Raw genomic sequence first — 17,093 nt, forward strand, 5'->3', positions numbered from 1 at the left:
ATCTCCGAATCCGAATCGAATCAGGGGACCAATTAAAAGGTCTGAATTGATTCAAAGCTCTCCGAATCTTTGGAAAAGATTCAGAGAGCTTCGGTGATTCGGGCAGTCCCCGGTGGCTGCAGCAAGGAGCTGGAGCCGGACTCCACACTGGTAAGTAGGGGGTGGGGAAGGGGAGGCTGGAGGAGTGGGCAGGGGGCCATGGGGGGACCCCTGCCAGGCCCCATCCCCTGCCTACTCCTCCAGGCTCCCCGACCCCCACCCCCCGTTCCCCCAGCCCCCCCCCCCCCACACCTGCCCCCACCCACCCGAGCACCCAGGGCTTTAAAAAAAAGCCCTGACTCAGCAGGTGCTGTTGGGTGGGGGGGTGATCCCCACTGCCCCACACTGCCCCACGCCATGTGGGGGGCTCTGCCACAAGCCCCCTTGCCCCCTTCTGTCTCCCAGCCCTGCCATGGCTGCCCTGTCTGCCCTTGCTCTGGCCCTTTAAGAAAAACAAAAACAAAAACAAAAATCCCGGGCTCACTGGCTCCTGCAGCCTCGGGGCTTCTGGGAGCTCATGCAGAGCCCCATACACAGAGTGGGGCAGCAGGGATCGTCCCCCCCCCCCCACCAGGCAGGAGCAGGTGAGTGCAGGGTTTTGTTGTTGTTGGGGTTTTTTTTTAAAGGGCCGGAGCTGGGGCAGCCATGTGGGGGGCTGGGGAGGGAGAGGGATCCAAGGACTCATGGCAGAGCCCCCCACACATCATGGGGCAGTAGAGGGCAGCGGGGATTGGCCCCCGCCGGGCAGGAGCTGGTGAGTTGGGGCTTTTTTTTTTCCAAAGAGCTGGGAGCTGGGGGATGGGGCCTGTGTGATTCTGAGATTCGGCTGTTGCCGAATCTCCAAATCAGATTTGGCCGAATCAATTCAGGACAGTGATGCAAATCATCAAATCGAATCACTGTCCCCCGAATCAGCCAAAACCGAATACTGGCTGCTTCCCACAAACCTACCTAACAGTGCTAAAATTGCATGGCACACCACAGCATCCATAAAAGGATCTTGTGACACGATCGTTATCCCAAAAGATCCCAAATGTAGCACAGGTAAAGAAGGAGGCCCTGGCTTTTGAGTTGCCCTACATTTTGTGCCCTACACTTTCAGTTGGTGCAAAATGAACGTAAACACTACATTTTGCGCCGTTAAAAGTGCCCTGCATTTTTAATCAGTGCAAAATGAATGTAAGAAGTTAGTAGCATTGTCGGACAAGCACTGCTGTGGAGGGGAGTGATGAATCACGTCCTATGAGTTTATGATTAATTATGAGTGTTATTGTTTCTTTTATGTATTTACTATAAACATTTATATGAAGGCCATTGCCTTTGTGTTGGAGTGACATTTGAAATAGATGGCTTGTAGTTTTAGAGTGTTGTTTCAAACCACAAGTCCCTCCAATGTTAATGTTTATTGCCAGAAGTATCCAAATGGGTAGCTCAGAATTGCTTTAGGGGGCTATAATTAACTACTTACTATTTCACCTCCAAAAGAAGCAACATTTCACACTCTTATTTTTACTTATCTAGAATCAGTCGCTGTCAACATCTGCTGAAACCAGTATAAAGATTTATAGACCTTAGAGGTAAATATTGACTAATGGGCAGCCCGGCTTAATGTTCACCTTGAAGGACAATAAATTGTGCTATTGACCGAAGCTGGATGTCAATATCTGTATTGTTGTAAACATTTTAATAAAATTATCTCCATTAAATATTCTCATTTTCAAGCAGATCCACAGCCACTTTGCTTTCTGGTTGGGGAAACTAATGGAGTAACTTTGTTGATGAGTGGAGTTGTTGACTTAGCTGCGGGACTAGGAGTAGCTAGGAGGACACCAGGGTTTTATGCCTTCAACCTTGCTCGGGTGGGTTGAACTGGAAAGAACATATGGGAACAGGTTTTCAGTTTTGCATGAAGGACGGTCGATGGAGGGTGTCTAAGATACCATCCATATTGGTGCCCTGGAGTGAACTGTTCTCTTCTTTTTGCTGGTGAGTTGTCTCTGGTTTGTGCTGAGGTTTTGCCATTGCAGTGGGGGAAGGATGTAGGCCGTAAGTGTTTTGGTGCCCATCGGGACGAGCGGCACAGGAGGAACTGGCTTGTGTGCTGCCACGTGGAGCGCGGCATGAATGCAGATATGTCAGGCTCTGTTTGTTGCAGAGCTGGCTGGAGAAGAAGTCTGGCCTTGTAGTTAAGATGTTGTGCTCAAGATCAGATCTTGGTTCAGTGTTTGCCTCCACTACTGACTCACAGTGTGTGATCTTCGGTAAGTCTCTAAATCTCCCAGAGGCTCAGTTCCCCTCCGACAACTGAGGTACGGCTTCTTTCCTTCCACCCTTTATCACCCTGGTGAGCTGTTGAAGCAGGATTTTGTTCTGTGTGTGGTCAGCACCTAAATCAACAGGACCCTCATTTCAGTTGTGACCTGTAGCCACTAGTGTAATACACAGCAAATAAAAGGAAAGGAGTCTGAATCCATGTACAGAGAGCATGCTCTTCCCAAGGCATCAGGCTGTGTCTCTCAGTGCTAGGACATATAGAGGAGTTGCCTGGAGTTCGAATAAGCTGTTAGTCGGCCCTGAAAGATCTGGAGGCACGTGGCTGGTTGCTGTCGGACCGTACAGGAAATGGTGAATCTCTTCCATGTGAAGAAGCTGTTTTTAATGGGATCGTGACAGTGTGCAGCCAGGGGATTGTGACTGGCAAATCCCAGAGACCTGAGCAGGCAGAACATCAAGGCCAGTGCTGATGGCACATAATTAATTGAGGAACATGTGTTCGCTTCTTTGTGAGTTATGATCTTGTCATCGCCTGGATGAAAGTGGTCGGTAAGAGGAAGGCAAATTGGGATGGGAAAGAAATGGAAAGAAAAGAAGGAGGAGAGGGATGCATGCAGTGATAAACAAGTGATCTCTGTGAGTTGGCCTTGCAACCTGTTTCATCCCAGTATTCCCGTGGTCTGGTTTGTGCACGAGGCAATCCAAGGTCAGACATCCCTTCACTCTGCTGGGACTTTTGCTTGTCTGCTCCATCCTGGACCTCAACTCCTATCCACACTGCTGGTTGCCGGCATGCTGCGGTCCCGTCTCCCTCCTGTCTCTGACAGACGAGCTCCCATCAGCCAGGGCCCTTGCCGTGTAAGGCACCATCCGCTGACTTGTAGATGGCAATCTCTCTAATGTACCCACTGCCACTTATCTCTTCTGCGCCATGACAGACACACTGCTCTGTTATTTATATCTTTCTGTTTTGGACTCATCTCTGCCATTCCTCTCGTCCATCTCTGGAGAGGTTGCGGGGGCTGGAATGACACTCCGGCACTATTAACAAGGTCTCTTGGGTTCCCTGATCACTGTTAGTCACCACCCCTGGTCTCTGGGTCGGTCATTTCTCACTCCCTGGTGTAGCCTGCAGGTGTAAACCCGAGTGAGTCTCTCCATGTTTTACCGTGTCTTATACCAAGGATCAGGAATTGATTGGGTTGAGTCCTGTCCACACTTGAAAGAGAATGGTGCTTTTCTGTGTTGCACCCAGGTCCTCCTGTGTGGTTGATCCTATTAGCACAGACGGTCTTTTTGTGCAGAGGTCAGCAGTATGGGTACAACAAGCTGTACCCATACTGCTGACTGGTGTATAAGGGAGGTGTGCAAGAAGAAGCGGGGATGAAGCTTTTGGTTCAGATACAGATGTTAGGCACTGGAGAACTTGGTTTTGCCTCCGTCTCTGGTGCTGACTTGCTGTGAGATCTTTGGCAGCCACTCAAATCTCTCTTTGCCTCCATATTTGTAAAGAAAAGATAACACTTCCATGAGGATAAATATAAGGGACATTAGAGATGCTTGTAAAAAAAGGCGGGTTGGCATTGGGGGTTAATTACCTTATCTGATACTTTCCACCCTGAGACTGCCCAGCACATTACCAAGGGGTCAGCATCTGTGTCTCTGTTTTACAGATGGGAAAACTGAGGCACACTCACAATCAGAGGGGTGGGCCAAAATCGCAAAGTGGCCCAACCATTATGGATCCCCTGATAAGAGTCTCTAGGCCCGGGTCCACCCTGGCCTGCTAGGGGAACGTGTGGGATGAGGAAAGCATGAGAGCATGGGTGGGGCGCAAAGGCATATGACGATGCCGCTGCACATGCAGGAAGGAAAGGCAGAGATGTGCGTTTCTGTGTGTGCAGGGCTCTGGGGGCAGGAACAAGCTTTCTGCTGATTTGCCTAAGTTTCTTGCTAATTGCTCTGTTGCAGCCACTTGTGTTCTGCTTGGCTTCTCTGCCTGACAGTGTAAGTTATCATCCACTCTCTCGGAGGCAGTGGTTCTCTCGCCAGCTGCTGACTGTGCACTGCCAGCTTACAGACACCCCCTCCCAGAATGCACCAGGATGTATGTCTCCACCTGCAGAGTCCCTACATGCAGGTCATTAGTGTTTGGAAGGAAAGGAAAGAACCAAAGTCCTGGACGCTGAGGCTGCAGAGAAACACGGCCCGAACCCTGTACAGAGATTTCCCAAGCTGTTTGGGACCATGGATGGTGGCTTTAGACATTCATCTCCAGTGACTGGGGTATAGCTCAGGCACTGTGCAATGAGTTTTATGGGGCATTAGTCTACTCTGCAATGGATAATTGTTCACAGATCACAAAACATACCAGGATATCTGCACTATCTGGGGAAACCTGCTGGGCTGCAAGCTAAGGCAAAGGGGATGGGCAGTGCGATGTGGAGGAACATAGCCTGGAGCTGCACGTCCTACGTGTAGCATTGGCAGTCTTGTATGGGGAGGTGAATGCACACAGGACTGGGCTTGTGGGAACTCTCTGGTGTGTTGGCAGGGCAGGGAGGGTCCCAACACTTAAACTGCTGGGAATGCTTCAGGGTAGGTGTGGGGTGCGCTAACCGAACTAAGGATGCTGCATTGGAAGTCAGAAGCAGGTCAGGAGTGTGGAGCCTTGGCTGAGCAGAGTGAAGGTGCTCCTGGAGCTTATGCCCACATGGCTCCTAAAAGACCTGAGTGCTTCAGATGCCACTGTCAGGAGCTGCCAACACTGAGACTGTTTTTTCTTTTACAAAAATGAACTGGCACAAACTTTGGCACTCATCTCCAAGAGGCCTGCACCTTCCTGGGAGTGGTGACACCTCCTGAGAGGTGTGATTATGAAGAGCCTAAGGAGGGGACTCACCAGCATCCTCAGCTCCAGTAGAAATCCAGAGGTGATCTTGTGTCCCATGGTGGCTCTGAGTCACTGGAAAATGACACACACAAGCAAACACACATATGTATCCAGGCTCACACCCCAAAGGTGGGGCATCTACAGAAGAACCTCCCTGAGAAAGACCAACAAATAAAATCTAGTAATAACCCTTAGGGTCTCGCCACAGTGGGTTCATTGCTCTCAAACATATGTCACCCACCTGCTCCTATTCTTTAGTACAAACCCAGAAATGAAGCGGTGAGGGCAGTCTGGGGTTGACCCCTGCCTCCACTTGTGAGATCTCTGCCTCCAGCACACTTGAGATACAGTGGTCAGGGAGATAGTAAGCTGGCAGCTACACAGAGAGAAAGTACCTGGAAGAGCCTTCTGCAGAAGCAATGAAATGTCACCTCCATCACCATTACTCCTGACTGTGAGAGAAACAAATACAGTCAACCAAACTTCAGCATTTCCCTTGAGATGCCCAAGCAACTCCTAGATGTAAGAGGCAGGGTGCACTCTCCAGTTGCTAGCCTGATTAAAACAAGAGTCCTGCCTGCACTTCACTGATGGATGGGAAATATGGATTGATGGAACCTGGTTCCTGATTGTTCAGTGTTCTGGCCAGTGTTATACTGTTATTATTATTAATAATAATGGGTGCCAGCTGTACTCATTTTGTAAATCCAGAGGAGATGACAGAGTTTAATATTAATTCCTGCAATATTTCAGCTCCTAATTGTGCTCAAGTGGAGACATCCTTTAAAAGTTCACCAAGTTGATTCAGCGAGGAAGAATGGAACAGGGCTAGTAATGACATGAGGGAGCTCTCAGAGCTTCTACTGGCTATTTCAGATTAACAGACTGTCTGTACCCAGTGGTACTACAAAGTGAGAAAGCACTACTTACAGAAGCCGTAATGGGGCATGCAGAGAGCATACGTACCCACACTGCCCTGCCAATAAACCTCAGTCTTGGTTTGAAGGGACCCCCACAAATGAATGACGAGGGAGTGGATTGTCTGCCTGTTCAGTCCTGGATCTTCCTCCCAGCACTGCTAACCAACATGCTCCCTGTGAGTGCTGGGTTTTGCAGCTGCCAGGACCTGAGTGGAGACTCACCAGCTGATATCACACAGGCACCAGAGCCAGGAGTGCATATGAACAGTCTGTTCCCTGAGCTGATCCTTTACCTGCTCCCACTAGCATCATCCCCTGCATCCCCAAGTGGTTGTTATCCACAGCGGCACTGTTCCAACTCTCAGCTTATGCTGTGTCATTGCAGTCACAGGAATTGCACCAGCAGGGAGGTGGAGTAACAGAGCAATAAAGTAAACCCTAAGAGTGACATTTCCATCTGTGATGGGGCCTGGACAAGGTGTGTTGTCATCAAAAGGCTTGCACATATAGTTATTTCTGTCCCTTTGCATCCTGACAGAATGAATTTTACCCCTGGGAGTATCTGTGCCCCTTGCCAGACCCACCCACATAACACTGCATGGAAATAAATACCGTTGTCCTGCCCTGCCGGCCGCCAGAGACCTCTTCAGCCCCAGCTACATGAGCATCCCGTTGCTTGCTACTGGAGCACGGTCTGTGCTTACAGATTGTGTTTGCTTAACCCTGGCTATGCTCCCCAGGTCCAGCCTATTTGTTTCTCCATTCCTGGCAGTCACTAATGAATGAGATTTGTCCAAATATCAACATGACTTCCCATTATAAATAGGCAAAAATGTAGAGGCCACAGAGCAGAGTGGTTTAGCAATTATTCTCAATCTGTGCATCCATCCTTTGAAAGACACAGTACCTGGCATTAGCCAGCTTGGCCAACCTTGGCAAGCGGTCTGTATTTAATATGGGGGAGCCCTCTGATTACTTTTTCAGTTGAGAAGTAGGTTCTTGTATTATTGTGTCCCAAAATCATTTCAAACAGCACACACCAGATTAAGGCTTGACAAGCTTGCTTATATTTATGGCTCCCCTCTTCTCTCCTGTTTCCATCCAAACAAGGTCTCAATTTAAAAACCCCATTGAGATTCCACTGTTCATTAAACCCTCCCACAGGCTTATGCCTTTAGGTGTTGGAAAGGAAACCAACAAGGAATTGAGATTTAGGAGGTGTCTGTGCTTTTCTATAGATCTTTCAGTTTAGCTGTTTACTGTCTAAGTGCAGCAAAAGGTATGAATCAGCCACAGGATTGTGTGTGAAAGGGAATTTAAAGACAACACTTAAGGTTTGTATATTATGTATATATCTATATATATCTATATCTATATATAACATTCTTTATATGCATATTCTATATATATAAAGAGTAGCAGGAAAGGAATGTATTAAATCACTAATGGGCCGCGTCCTCCATTAGGCATCTTTTCAGTGGTGCAGAGCAAGTGTGAAATGGTGTCAAATCCACTGTAATCTCCCTTGGCACAGGGGCAAATGGCAACCCAAGACAGATCAGGGGGCTTGAGCTGAGCAGAACTGGTCACTGGGCTATTTTCTGTCATTAATAAAAACTGGTGGGGTTAGGGATCAACTAGCTTCCCAGCTGGGTTGGCACCTAAACATGGGGTTATCACGTGGGAATTGGCCCACAAACAGTAACCATCTTGGCTAGGGACAGACATTCAAAAAGACAGAGCCTGAATTGATTCAATCTTTGCACGTTAGTCTGCACTGCAAAGATTGAACCGATTTGCAAGTGAATAGACATTAACTTTTGATTCCAGAAATGCAGCCACATGCCAGCAATGGCTCAGGCTAGAAGCCAGGGGGTGCTAGAGCAGCCTTCCCTTTTGCCGCAATGCTGGAGGGAAGCTGACTTGTGGGGCATGGCCAGGCACCCAGCAGGGGCTAAATGTGATTGCGGAGGGGTTTAAACCCCCACCCTGCCCTGTAGGGACCCCAGTTTAGGTGTGCCTGGATGGGGAGGGGGATAGCAGCCCTTGCCAGGCTTGTCCCTGAGACCAGACACTGGCTGGGGCCCTGTCTCCAGGTGGGCACAGGACTCCAGCCAGGGGCTGCTCAGCTTTCCCCCACTGCTCCTGCTCAGGTGGCAGGGGGCCTGGCCAGAGCCAGCCAGCAAGGCCCTGCTGTCCACCCGAGGCTGGGGCTGCAGCTGCAGCTGGGACTGCGGAGCTGTGGGGCTGGAGCTGCAGGGCTGAGCCAAGCCAGCCTGCAGGTGCTGCTGAGGGTGGAAGTGGAGAGGCCATCTTGGAGGTGCTGGTGGGCCCCAAGTCTGGCAGCTGCTTCCTGCAGCTGCCAGCACTTCCCCTGTCCTGGCAGCACCCAGCGGCTGCATCTGCATCACAAGTTGTGGGCTGGCCAGGGCCGGGTAGGATGTTCTGCCCCCCTCACCTCCAGCTGCCTTGGCTGCTGCTTCTGGCCCCCTTCCCCTGCTGTGCCATGCCACTCTGGGTGGGTGGGTGGGAATCATCAGCCCCACAGCTTTTGCCCAGTGCATGGAGCTTTGGTTCCATCTCTCAGATGCCTTCCACATGCAGCCCAGCCCAGCCCAGCCCAGGGCTGAAAAGCATGCTGGGATGCTGGGGTACTCCAGTTTAATTTAAACCAGGAAGAGGTCTGGGACTGAAGTTGCATAAACCGGTTTGACTCAGATCATTTAAGTCTGATATTACATTCAACCAGGTTCATCTTAAACCAATTTTGGCCATTTTGAAACTGGTTTATGTGCACTGAACTTCTGTTATGTTACAGGTTTAAACCAGTTTTTGATCACTTAAACCAGTTTATGTGTAACTTCTGTCTCTAGTGCCAGGGTCATTCTTTTCATTTGAATAAAGACCAAGAATCAGTAGAAGACCAGGGCTAAGTACAGACAGTCAAAAAGTGGAAGGCTGAATGGATTCAGTCTTTCCAGGTTAGTCTAACTGGCAGAGATTAAATTGAGAAACAACTGGACAGACTTTTACTTTTGATTCAGGAAATGCAGCTGCATACCTGCAGTGGCTCAGGCCAGAAGCTAGGGGGTGCTAGAGTACAGCTCTCTGGCACGTAGGCAGCAAGGGTTGTGTGCTCGCTTCCTCTTCCTGCTTCCCCCGAGGTCTCTGGGATTTACAGTCCAGGATTACAGCAGCAGGACTCAGCAGGGTTGCTCATTACTTCCTCTACCCACTTACAGGTGCCTCTGGGATTTGTAGTCCACAGTTGCAGCCAGCAGTAAGTTTTTAGCAGGGTAGGGCATCTCTGTACTCAGGGGGAGGGAAATTTAAGCCCCCGCCCTGGCCTCAGATCCCAGCTGGGGTTTGCCTGGAGAGGGGTCAGTCCCTGCCTCCCCTCCCTACCCCCCAACCCATCTCTGCTGGAGCAGACAGCACAGCCCAGCCCAGCCCAGGGCTGCAAAGCATGCTGTGATGCTGGGGGACTGTGATTTAACTTGAACCAGGAAGGGGTCTGGGACAAAAGTTTCATAGTTCTGATGCAAATCAGTTAAGGCTGATACTACATTCGACCAGGTTTATCTTAAACCAGTTTCAGCCAACTTGAAACTGGTTTATGTGCACTGAGCTTCTGTTCTGTTACAGGGTTAAACCAGTTTCTGATCACTTAAACGGGTTTATGTGCAACTTCTGTCCCTAGCCCAGAAGTGCTGGAAGGTGAACATTTCCCAAATACTCCATAAGTAGGGACCTGAGAGAGAGGAATTTTTGTGGCTCGTCTTGGCTCAAAGAGTCAATTATGCAGTCATTTCATGGTGGCCACACCCCCTGTTCCTGATTGGCAGTGATGCCCCACCCCTTAGTGCTGATTGGCAGAGAGGCTCCTGGAGAAGGAGGGACAAGGGGGCGGCCACCATCTTAACTGCTGGCTGCCCTTAGTGCAGCCCCATTCCTCGGCACTGATTGGCAGAGAGGCATGAGGGGGCAGCTGCCATCTTGGCTTCTTGCCCATTGTGCCCCCACCAGCTGGTGCTTTCCCTTCCCAGCCAGGCTGTGAGGCTGGGCCACAGTAGCAGCAAGGACCACTGCCTCCCACTGGGGAGTCAACTTATTAAGTTTTTTTTTAATTAATTTCCTGGGACATCCTGGCCAATGCCATTTTTCGTGGCAATAGCAGAGATCGCCATTTTTCAGGGTTTCTGTGAAAATTGCAAAACCACAATTTAAATAGGTCCCCATCCATTAGTAATAGGGGTACCAACAGGAGAAACTGGTAAATGGGGGCCATGTGATGCACAGGTCGTATATGTAGACTCATCCTGGCTGTGTGGCCAGCTGGGGGACCTTGGGCTTTCCACATGTTGCTTCTCCCTCCTGTTCTCTCCCTCTTCTCTTCATGCCCTGTGTGTGTGCACAGCACCCAGCCCAGCAGAGCCTTGACTCAACAAAGCTACAGTAACAACAGTAATTAATCAGTTATGTTGTTGTAGGAAACCCCATCTTCCAGCCTCTGATGAGCAAAAGCAAGTGCTCACTTGTGGTGCCCAGCCTCTGTTTTAATGCAGCACTGTATTTCTGGGCTCAATTTTTTTGCAGACTCTAGAAGCTTGAATCATTTGGATAAAGATCAAATATTGTAGGTACCAATTCAAAGTGAATCAGATCCCTGGACCCTTTCTACTCTGTCTCTCCATAGGTTTATTAGCCTGCATTTATCTCAGACTTTGCACTATCAAGGGACAAAAAGGAAGGGCTGGGAACCTTTATCTCTGACTTTTTCTAGCTCTTGTGGGTGGAAAGCTGACCCTCACCATTACCTTAGCAAAGCAAATTGCATGCTAATAAAATACACTCATGCTCACTTCCTCCCAAATCAAACTGCATGCTAGCACTGCGCACTGGAGAAGCTAATTTTCCTGGCATGCAATCCAATAAGGTAGACACTCACTAAACTGCTTTCCCCCACTTAGGGAAAGGCCTTTCGTTAATTAGGAACCAGTGAATTATTGGTGCCTTTGCATAAACTTGCACATGGAACATCAGAAGGCCACTGGCTGTGTCCATATTTTATCAGCAGGCAGTGCTGTGCTACTGAGAAGCCAATTCTAGGTCAGCCATAAAAGGAATGGTTTTTTGCAGACCACATTACTGCACAAGCCATGGAATATAAAACTACAATTTTTGTGTCTCCAAAGGGTATTGATTTTGGGGTAACGCCTTCATATCTTGCCCTTCACTTCTACGAGGTACTGATGAGCTCAGCAATTTCAGCCGTAAGCCATGCCAGTGGGGATTCTAGCATGGGGCCAAGGAGGCATGCGGATGTTAACAATTCAGCGCTGTGCCAGGAAGCCTGTGGTTATATAAAGATGCAGGAGTTCACCCTCTTCCAACACCCTGAGATGGGGCCAGAGCTGAATAAAGTGCATTTGAGGGCTGGTGTGAGACCGGTGTGTTCTGGGTGGAGCAGATATGCTAGAGCGAATGCATGGGTGTGTGTGAGACAGAGACACACTGTGCTTGTGTTAGACTGAGAGGCCATGGACATGCGAATGGGGAGGTGGGCCTCGAGGCGTAACCCCAGCACTGATTGTAGTGAGAGTTGGGCACTGGATGGTATGAGATATGAGCAGCTTAGTGCTGGAAGGCAGCACTTGCAAGTGTGAGAATATTGCCTCCACCTCATGCTAGGCTAGGGGGAAACTGCATGGTGGTGGGGGTAGAATTGAATAATGCGTTTGCAGCTTTTTGCTACAAGTCAAGTCATCATGTGCTTGTGGTCCAAGGAAGCCTCTGAGGGAGAGATGTTTATGAGTATGAAAGAAGCAAACTTCTAATGCACGCTTGGTTTCAGAAGAAAAGGACACTGTATATGAGTGTGTCACACTCACTTCCTCCTGAATCAAACCATAAGTATAAGACAGTTTGTTCGGTGGGGAGAAGGAGTTGGGGGGAGATAGGGTCAGAGTAGAGAGAGAAATTCAAGGAGTGACCATGCCCACTTGCAATGCAGACATGTGCTACAGAAGCAAATGGCTGCTGATGACTGTTTAAATAGTATCTGGGATGGTGACTAAGTGCATGGATGTAACCCAGAGCTTTTGTGCATGCTCACACATGTCTTTGTGTGTATGCATGCATATAAGAGGGGCCTTTTTTCTCTCCCCCGGTGGCAGAAGAGAGGACATATGGAACTTGTGTGGCTCTGTACTACAAGGGTGAACTAGCACATTACAAGGATAGGGTTCTCCAGTAACATAGTGCTCACTCCTTTAGGTCTTTGCAGGGGGTTTCAGCAAAGGAGTGTGACTGGACAGGGCTGTGCAGTGTCTCTGCACTATTATACAGATCCCATGGTCGTTCCCCGCTACAGACTGATGTAACAGCTATGAAGCGGCTCTGCTGATCTGCCCAGAGGTGGAAGAATTCCACCCTATTGCATGCAAGAGTTCCCCAGCCCCCATCATAGTCCCAGGCATGGGAGAGTTGCAGTAAACTTAGTGCCATGGTTAGCAATGCAGTGTGTGATGTCTCTGTGGGTGTGTGTATGCATGCATGCATGCACACACATGCCCATGCATGCACGCACATTTGTACCTCACATGCACAATGCATGTAATTGCATCCACCTTAGTAGTTTGCCGGCATGTACCTATGGATGCATGTTATTTTGCTGCCTTCATACTCTGATGAGTGAGGCATGATGGATAGCAGATGAATTGATAAATAGACAGTTAATAGCCTCTTGGAAAATAAAATGCAGCATTCTCACTGATAAGATGTTACACTGATGGTGCTCTAAGAATGCCAACAGAAACGAGGTCTATATGTCTCTGTGTAAACTGGCAGTGGGCATATTTTCCATGCAGATGAGTATTTATGCATACATGCACATTTCAACATGTGTGAGACCTGGTCAGCCAACCGCATTGAGCCCTAACCTCTTCAGACAGCAAGGTGCTTCTCACAGCTTTGTGGTCTTGGGTGAAAGTGGGGGCAGAAAGCAGTAGGACTCTGTGTCCTCTCATCCCCTCAGCTCCATGGGTCAAGTACAGCTACCCCTGCCCCTCTGGGACCAGGGACCTGCAAGCTTTCTCTACACCATTGGCGCTCACTCTTAGAAACAGCTGTCCGGAGCTAATTTATTTCCTAATGCTGCAGCAATGTTAATTTATAAATTACACTGGTAATTCAAGCTATTATTAATTTCAGATGGTGTAGGGCAAGCCTAATTAAAATATGACACCAATTGCCACACATATGTACCAAGGACTACCGTTTAAAATTTATAGGAATATTAAGTGTGACACTGGTCTCAGAGATGCTTTGCGCAGTAATTATAGCATCCCGGCTGCAGGAGATCTGATAAAGGCGATGGAGAGATTTAAAGGAAATAAATAAAAAATCCTACTCTCTTTCTGTTCAGGGGCTATTAAAAAGCTGATTTTTTTTTCCTTTCAAGGTCAAACTGATTTTTTCACTTGAAAAGGAGCAGAGAAATTGTACTCAGGGAAGGTTAGCAATAACGGGCTTATTATTATTATTTTTTTTTAATATCAGGTAGTTATAACATATAAGAGTGGCATTATCTTAGCTGGTGGCAGAGCTGGCTGAGCCGCCTTTACCCTGCCATCAGGGATATTTGCGGCTTGTTTGGGATGCAACAGGAATGCGTTGGGTTGATCCAGTGCCTGACCACGGTTCTCAGACTATATCCCGACTTTCTGTAGGAATATATTGGGGTGACCTGGTGCCTGGCCGTAGCAGTCCAGACAACAAGTCAACCTGCCATAGGAATGCACAGGAGCCTAAGTCCCTGTGGTTCAGGGTTTGCTGCTCTTCAGCCAGCCCTGAGCTAATGCTTCAACACTGCATTTAAGGTCAGGTATATCATTGAGCCTCTGAGTACTTAAGACTGGATTTCCTCAATAGAGTCCCACATCTACATTGAGGACTGGGACTGGTTCCTAAGTCAGCTGGGCAGACTGGGCAGTGCTGTCATGTTGACAAGGGGGCAACCTCTAGAAACACAAACACAATCCCTCCACTTAGACTGTGTGACTTGTGCAAGTTCTCCTGGGCTGATTCGCTGGAGAAAGGGGTGTATTAACTGGGGATCTCTCCACCATTGGCTCTCAGTTATACGGTCGCACATCTAGACCAAACTGGAGTGATGAGACATGATGGGGCAGCCTCATTACAGAACCCCAGCAGGGAAGGCTGTTTCTGCAGATCTCTTTGTAGAGCTTGAAAAATACATATATTCAGTGGGGCTTTTTCCTCAAAGAGGACCCTCGTAGAGGCTTTTGGGATCATAGCTGAGGTGCCTTGCTGGAGCGGAAGAGAATCACCCACGTCCACAAGCCTCAAAAATGACTTTTCCCCCTTGACACAAAGAAAGGAGCGTTCCCCCTAAGGGGACATACCAAACAGGTGCCAGGCCCGATGGCACTAGGTGGACAGCTGGCCTCTGCCTGTGGGTCACTGAGACCAAGCACTCAGTCACACCCCAATCCACGTTCTCCTTCTCTTTTTGGCTCCTGCAGCTGTGGGGTTTGTGAGCGAAGATGAGTACTTGGAGATCACGGGGATCACCAGGGAGCAGTCAGGGGAATACGAGTGCAGCGCAACCAATGACGTGGCAACACCTGTCGTCCGGAGGGTAAAAGTCACCGTAAACTGTAAGTAACCCCATGGTGGCTTTAGGCTGCAGTGCATGGGAGGCTCCGAGTGCAGGAGGTTAGTCCAGGCAGGACAGGGTGGACAGACCAGCCCGATGGTGTGGAGACGGGAACTGCTCATTGCCCGCTGTTGCACACACCCTCTCCGTCCAAGGTTAAGGTGCAGGCACAAACAGGACAGAAGGTGGTGAGGGGTGGGTGAGTCTACTGTAAAGAGGGCCTAGATTTGGGGTGGGGAAGGTTGGTGTGTCTTGCAGGGGACCTTGTGTATACATGGGGCACGAGGCTGGGAGGGGAGTCTGGGTCTTCTTGGCGGACATGGGTTTTGCCATTAGCTTGGTTCTTGATTTCCATTTTGTTCGCCTCCCACCTCCCTCCTCCTCAGCTCTTCTTGTGCACTTGGTTGTTGCAGCCCACCGTGCTGACAATCCTTGGAGAAATGTGAACAGGAAAGTGAGCAATAAATAGGGGGTGCAGGGTGCAGAAATTTTCTAGCTAAGAGAGCAACAGAGGAAATCTAGCCCTTAACACCCAACTTCTTTGCACACACACTCAGGCAGGCGCACTCAGACACACACAAAACCATACAGTCCTCCATATGCATGCACACGTGAATACGTGCCCTCGGACAAAAAGCATGAGACATGGGGGCGTCCACCCGCTCACCCGTGCACACACGCAAACATGCTCACACGCAGTGATACGTGCTCACACCACAGTGCAGGATAGTTACCAATAGAGAGAAAGAGAAGCTCCAATCAGTTTGTGCTGCTAGGTGAATTGGGCAGGCAGGCAGAAGGGCCCATGCTGGGCAGAGGCACAGAGAGGGCTGGGGTCCTGCCCTTCCCATCTGTCTGAGCCCGGGGAGTAAAGTTCCTTGCAGGCCTGTAAAACAGAGCTTGAGTGGCAGGAACTGGGCACTGGCTTGGAGAACCAGCCTCCCATCGGTTTGGGGGAAGGCAGTTGGCACAGGGAGCTTTTGCCTCTAGCTGCTTCCTTTGGCTCTGACCACAAGGCTGGGGCGGAGAAGGGTTTGCAGAGAAAAGGCAGGAAGGAGGGAGGGTCTTCCAAGATTAACTCGAGCACTTTCCTGTCCCCACAGACCCGCCGTATATCTCCAACGCCAAGAGCACAGGGGTGCCCGTGGGACAGAAGGGCATTCTCCAGTGCGAGGCCTCAGCCGTGCCCTCTGCTGAATTCCAGTGGTACAAAGACGACAAAAGGTAAATCCCGTAGCTGGAGTCTGGTGGGGGGATTTCTCCAAGCAGCTTCATTGAATCCCAACTCAGCACCTTCCTTAGCAGAGAAACATCCACAGGGGATTTGCATGGGTCACTTCCCGGGCTGGCTGCTGCATGCACTCCACTCGGCGTTAACAAAGCCAAACTGGTTAAGTCTGCACTGGGGCAGCAGAGCCTGTTAGCGCCGGTTTTAGAATAAGGGGAGAAAGTGGGATCAGCGACCCGATTTAGCTTTGCCTTTGTGGCAGCCCCGCACTTTCACGGCAGGAAAAACGAAGCAGGGGCAGGGTGGGAGACCCTGCCATTGTAATAACATTGTAAGAGGCACTGGGATAGTTATGAAGAGCCTTGCTGTAAAAAAAGAACCATAAAAACACCACCTGAAAGCAGGTGCACAAAAGCATCCAGAGGAGCTGCGGGGAGAGCAGCCAGCCTTTCAACCCAATGCATCAAGGGGCCATCTCCAGGCAAGGGAAACAATAATTAAATATTGAGCAATGACTGTGTCTCTGGCATATTAATAAGGAAAGAGGCAAACTGGGAGGAACCGGAGTGCCAAGGCAGTTAGCCATCACCCATTCTTGTTCAGCCCTCGAAAAGAGAGGTTTGCAGGGAAAGAGAGGTCCATGCTCCCTGCAGAATGACACCCTACGAATGAGAGGCAGGCCCACAGTGAAGTGTGCTGAGTTGGATCAAACGTGTCCAGAATCTGCTTGTGTCCACATGCAAGCTCCTTGTTGGCCTTGCATGAACACAGGTGCCAGTGACTAAGTTTTGATCTCCATTCAGAAGCTCATTCCCCACAATCCAGGTGGATTTTAAATTGGGGCTTTCCTTTCAAGCCCTCCCTGCAATAGTAACCCAATCTGTACAACTATTGGGTTGATGGGATGGTCCCATCAACTCCAACAAGAGGAGGAGTTGCAGTCAGGCCCCCGAATTCAATGCTCTAACCATGTTGTAGCATATCTGAATTCTTAAGCTATTATTCCAGTCTGATTTTTTGAGCATTTTTTGCTATCCTCACTCCAAATATGGGTGCCCT

General features: G+C 49.4%; 1 protein-coding gene across 9 annotated transcripts in view; it reads left to right on the forward strand.

Moving 5' to 3' along the window:
- The window catches only part of NTM (neurotrimin), a 735,295-nt gene that overhangs the window by 690,062 nt on the left and 28,140 nt on the right, over positions 1-17,093 (forward strand). For all 9 annotated transcript variants that reach the window (XM_059719464.1, XM_059719465.1, XM_059719466.1 and 6 more), the window contains 2 exons: positions 14,673-14,807; positions 15,910-16,030. In XM_059719464.1, the coding sequence (XP_059575447.1) occupies positions 14,673-14,807; positions 15,910-16,030 (256 nt within the window). The remainder of the gene's footprint in view (positions 1-14,672; positions 14,808-15,909; positions 16,031-17,093) is intronic.

Source organism: Alligator mississippiensis, chromosome 16 (genome assembly GCF_030867095.1).
Source record: "Alligator mississippiensis isolate rAllMis1 chromosome 16, rAllMis1, whole genome shotgun sequence".
Lineage (NCBI taxonomy): Eukaryota > Metazoa > Chordata > Crocodylia > Alligatoridae > Alligator > Alligator mississippiensis.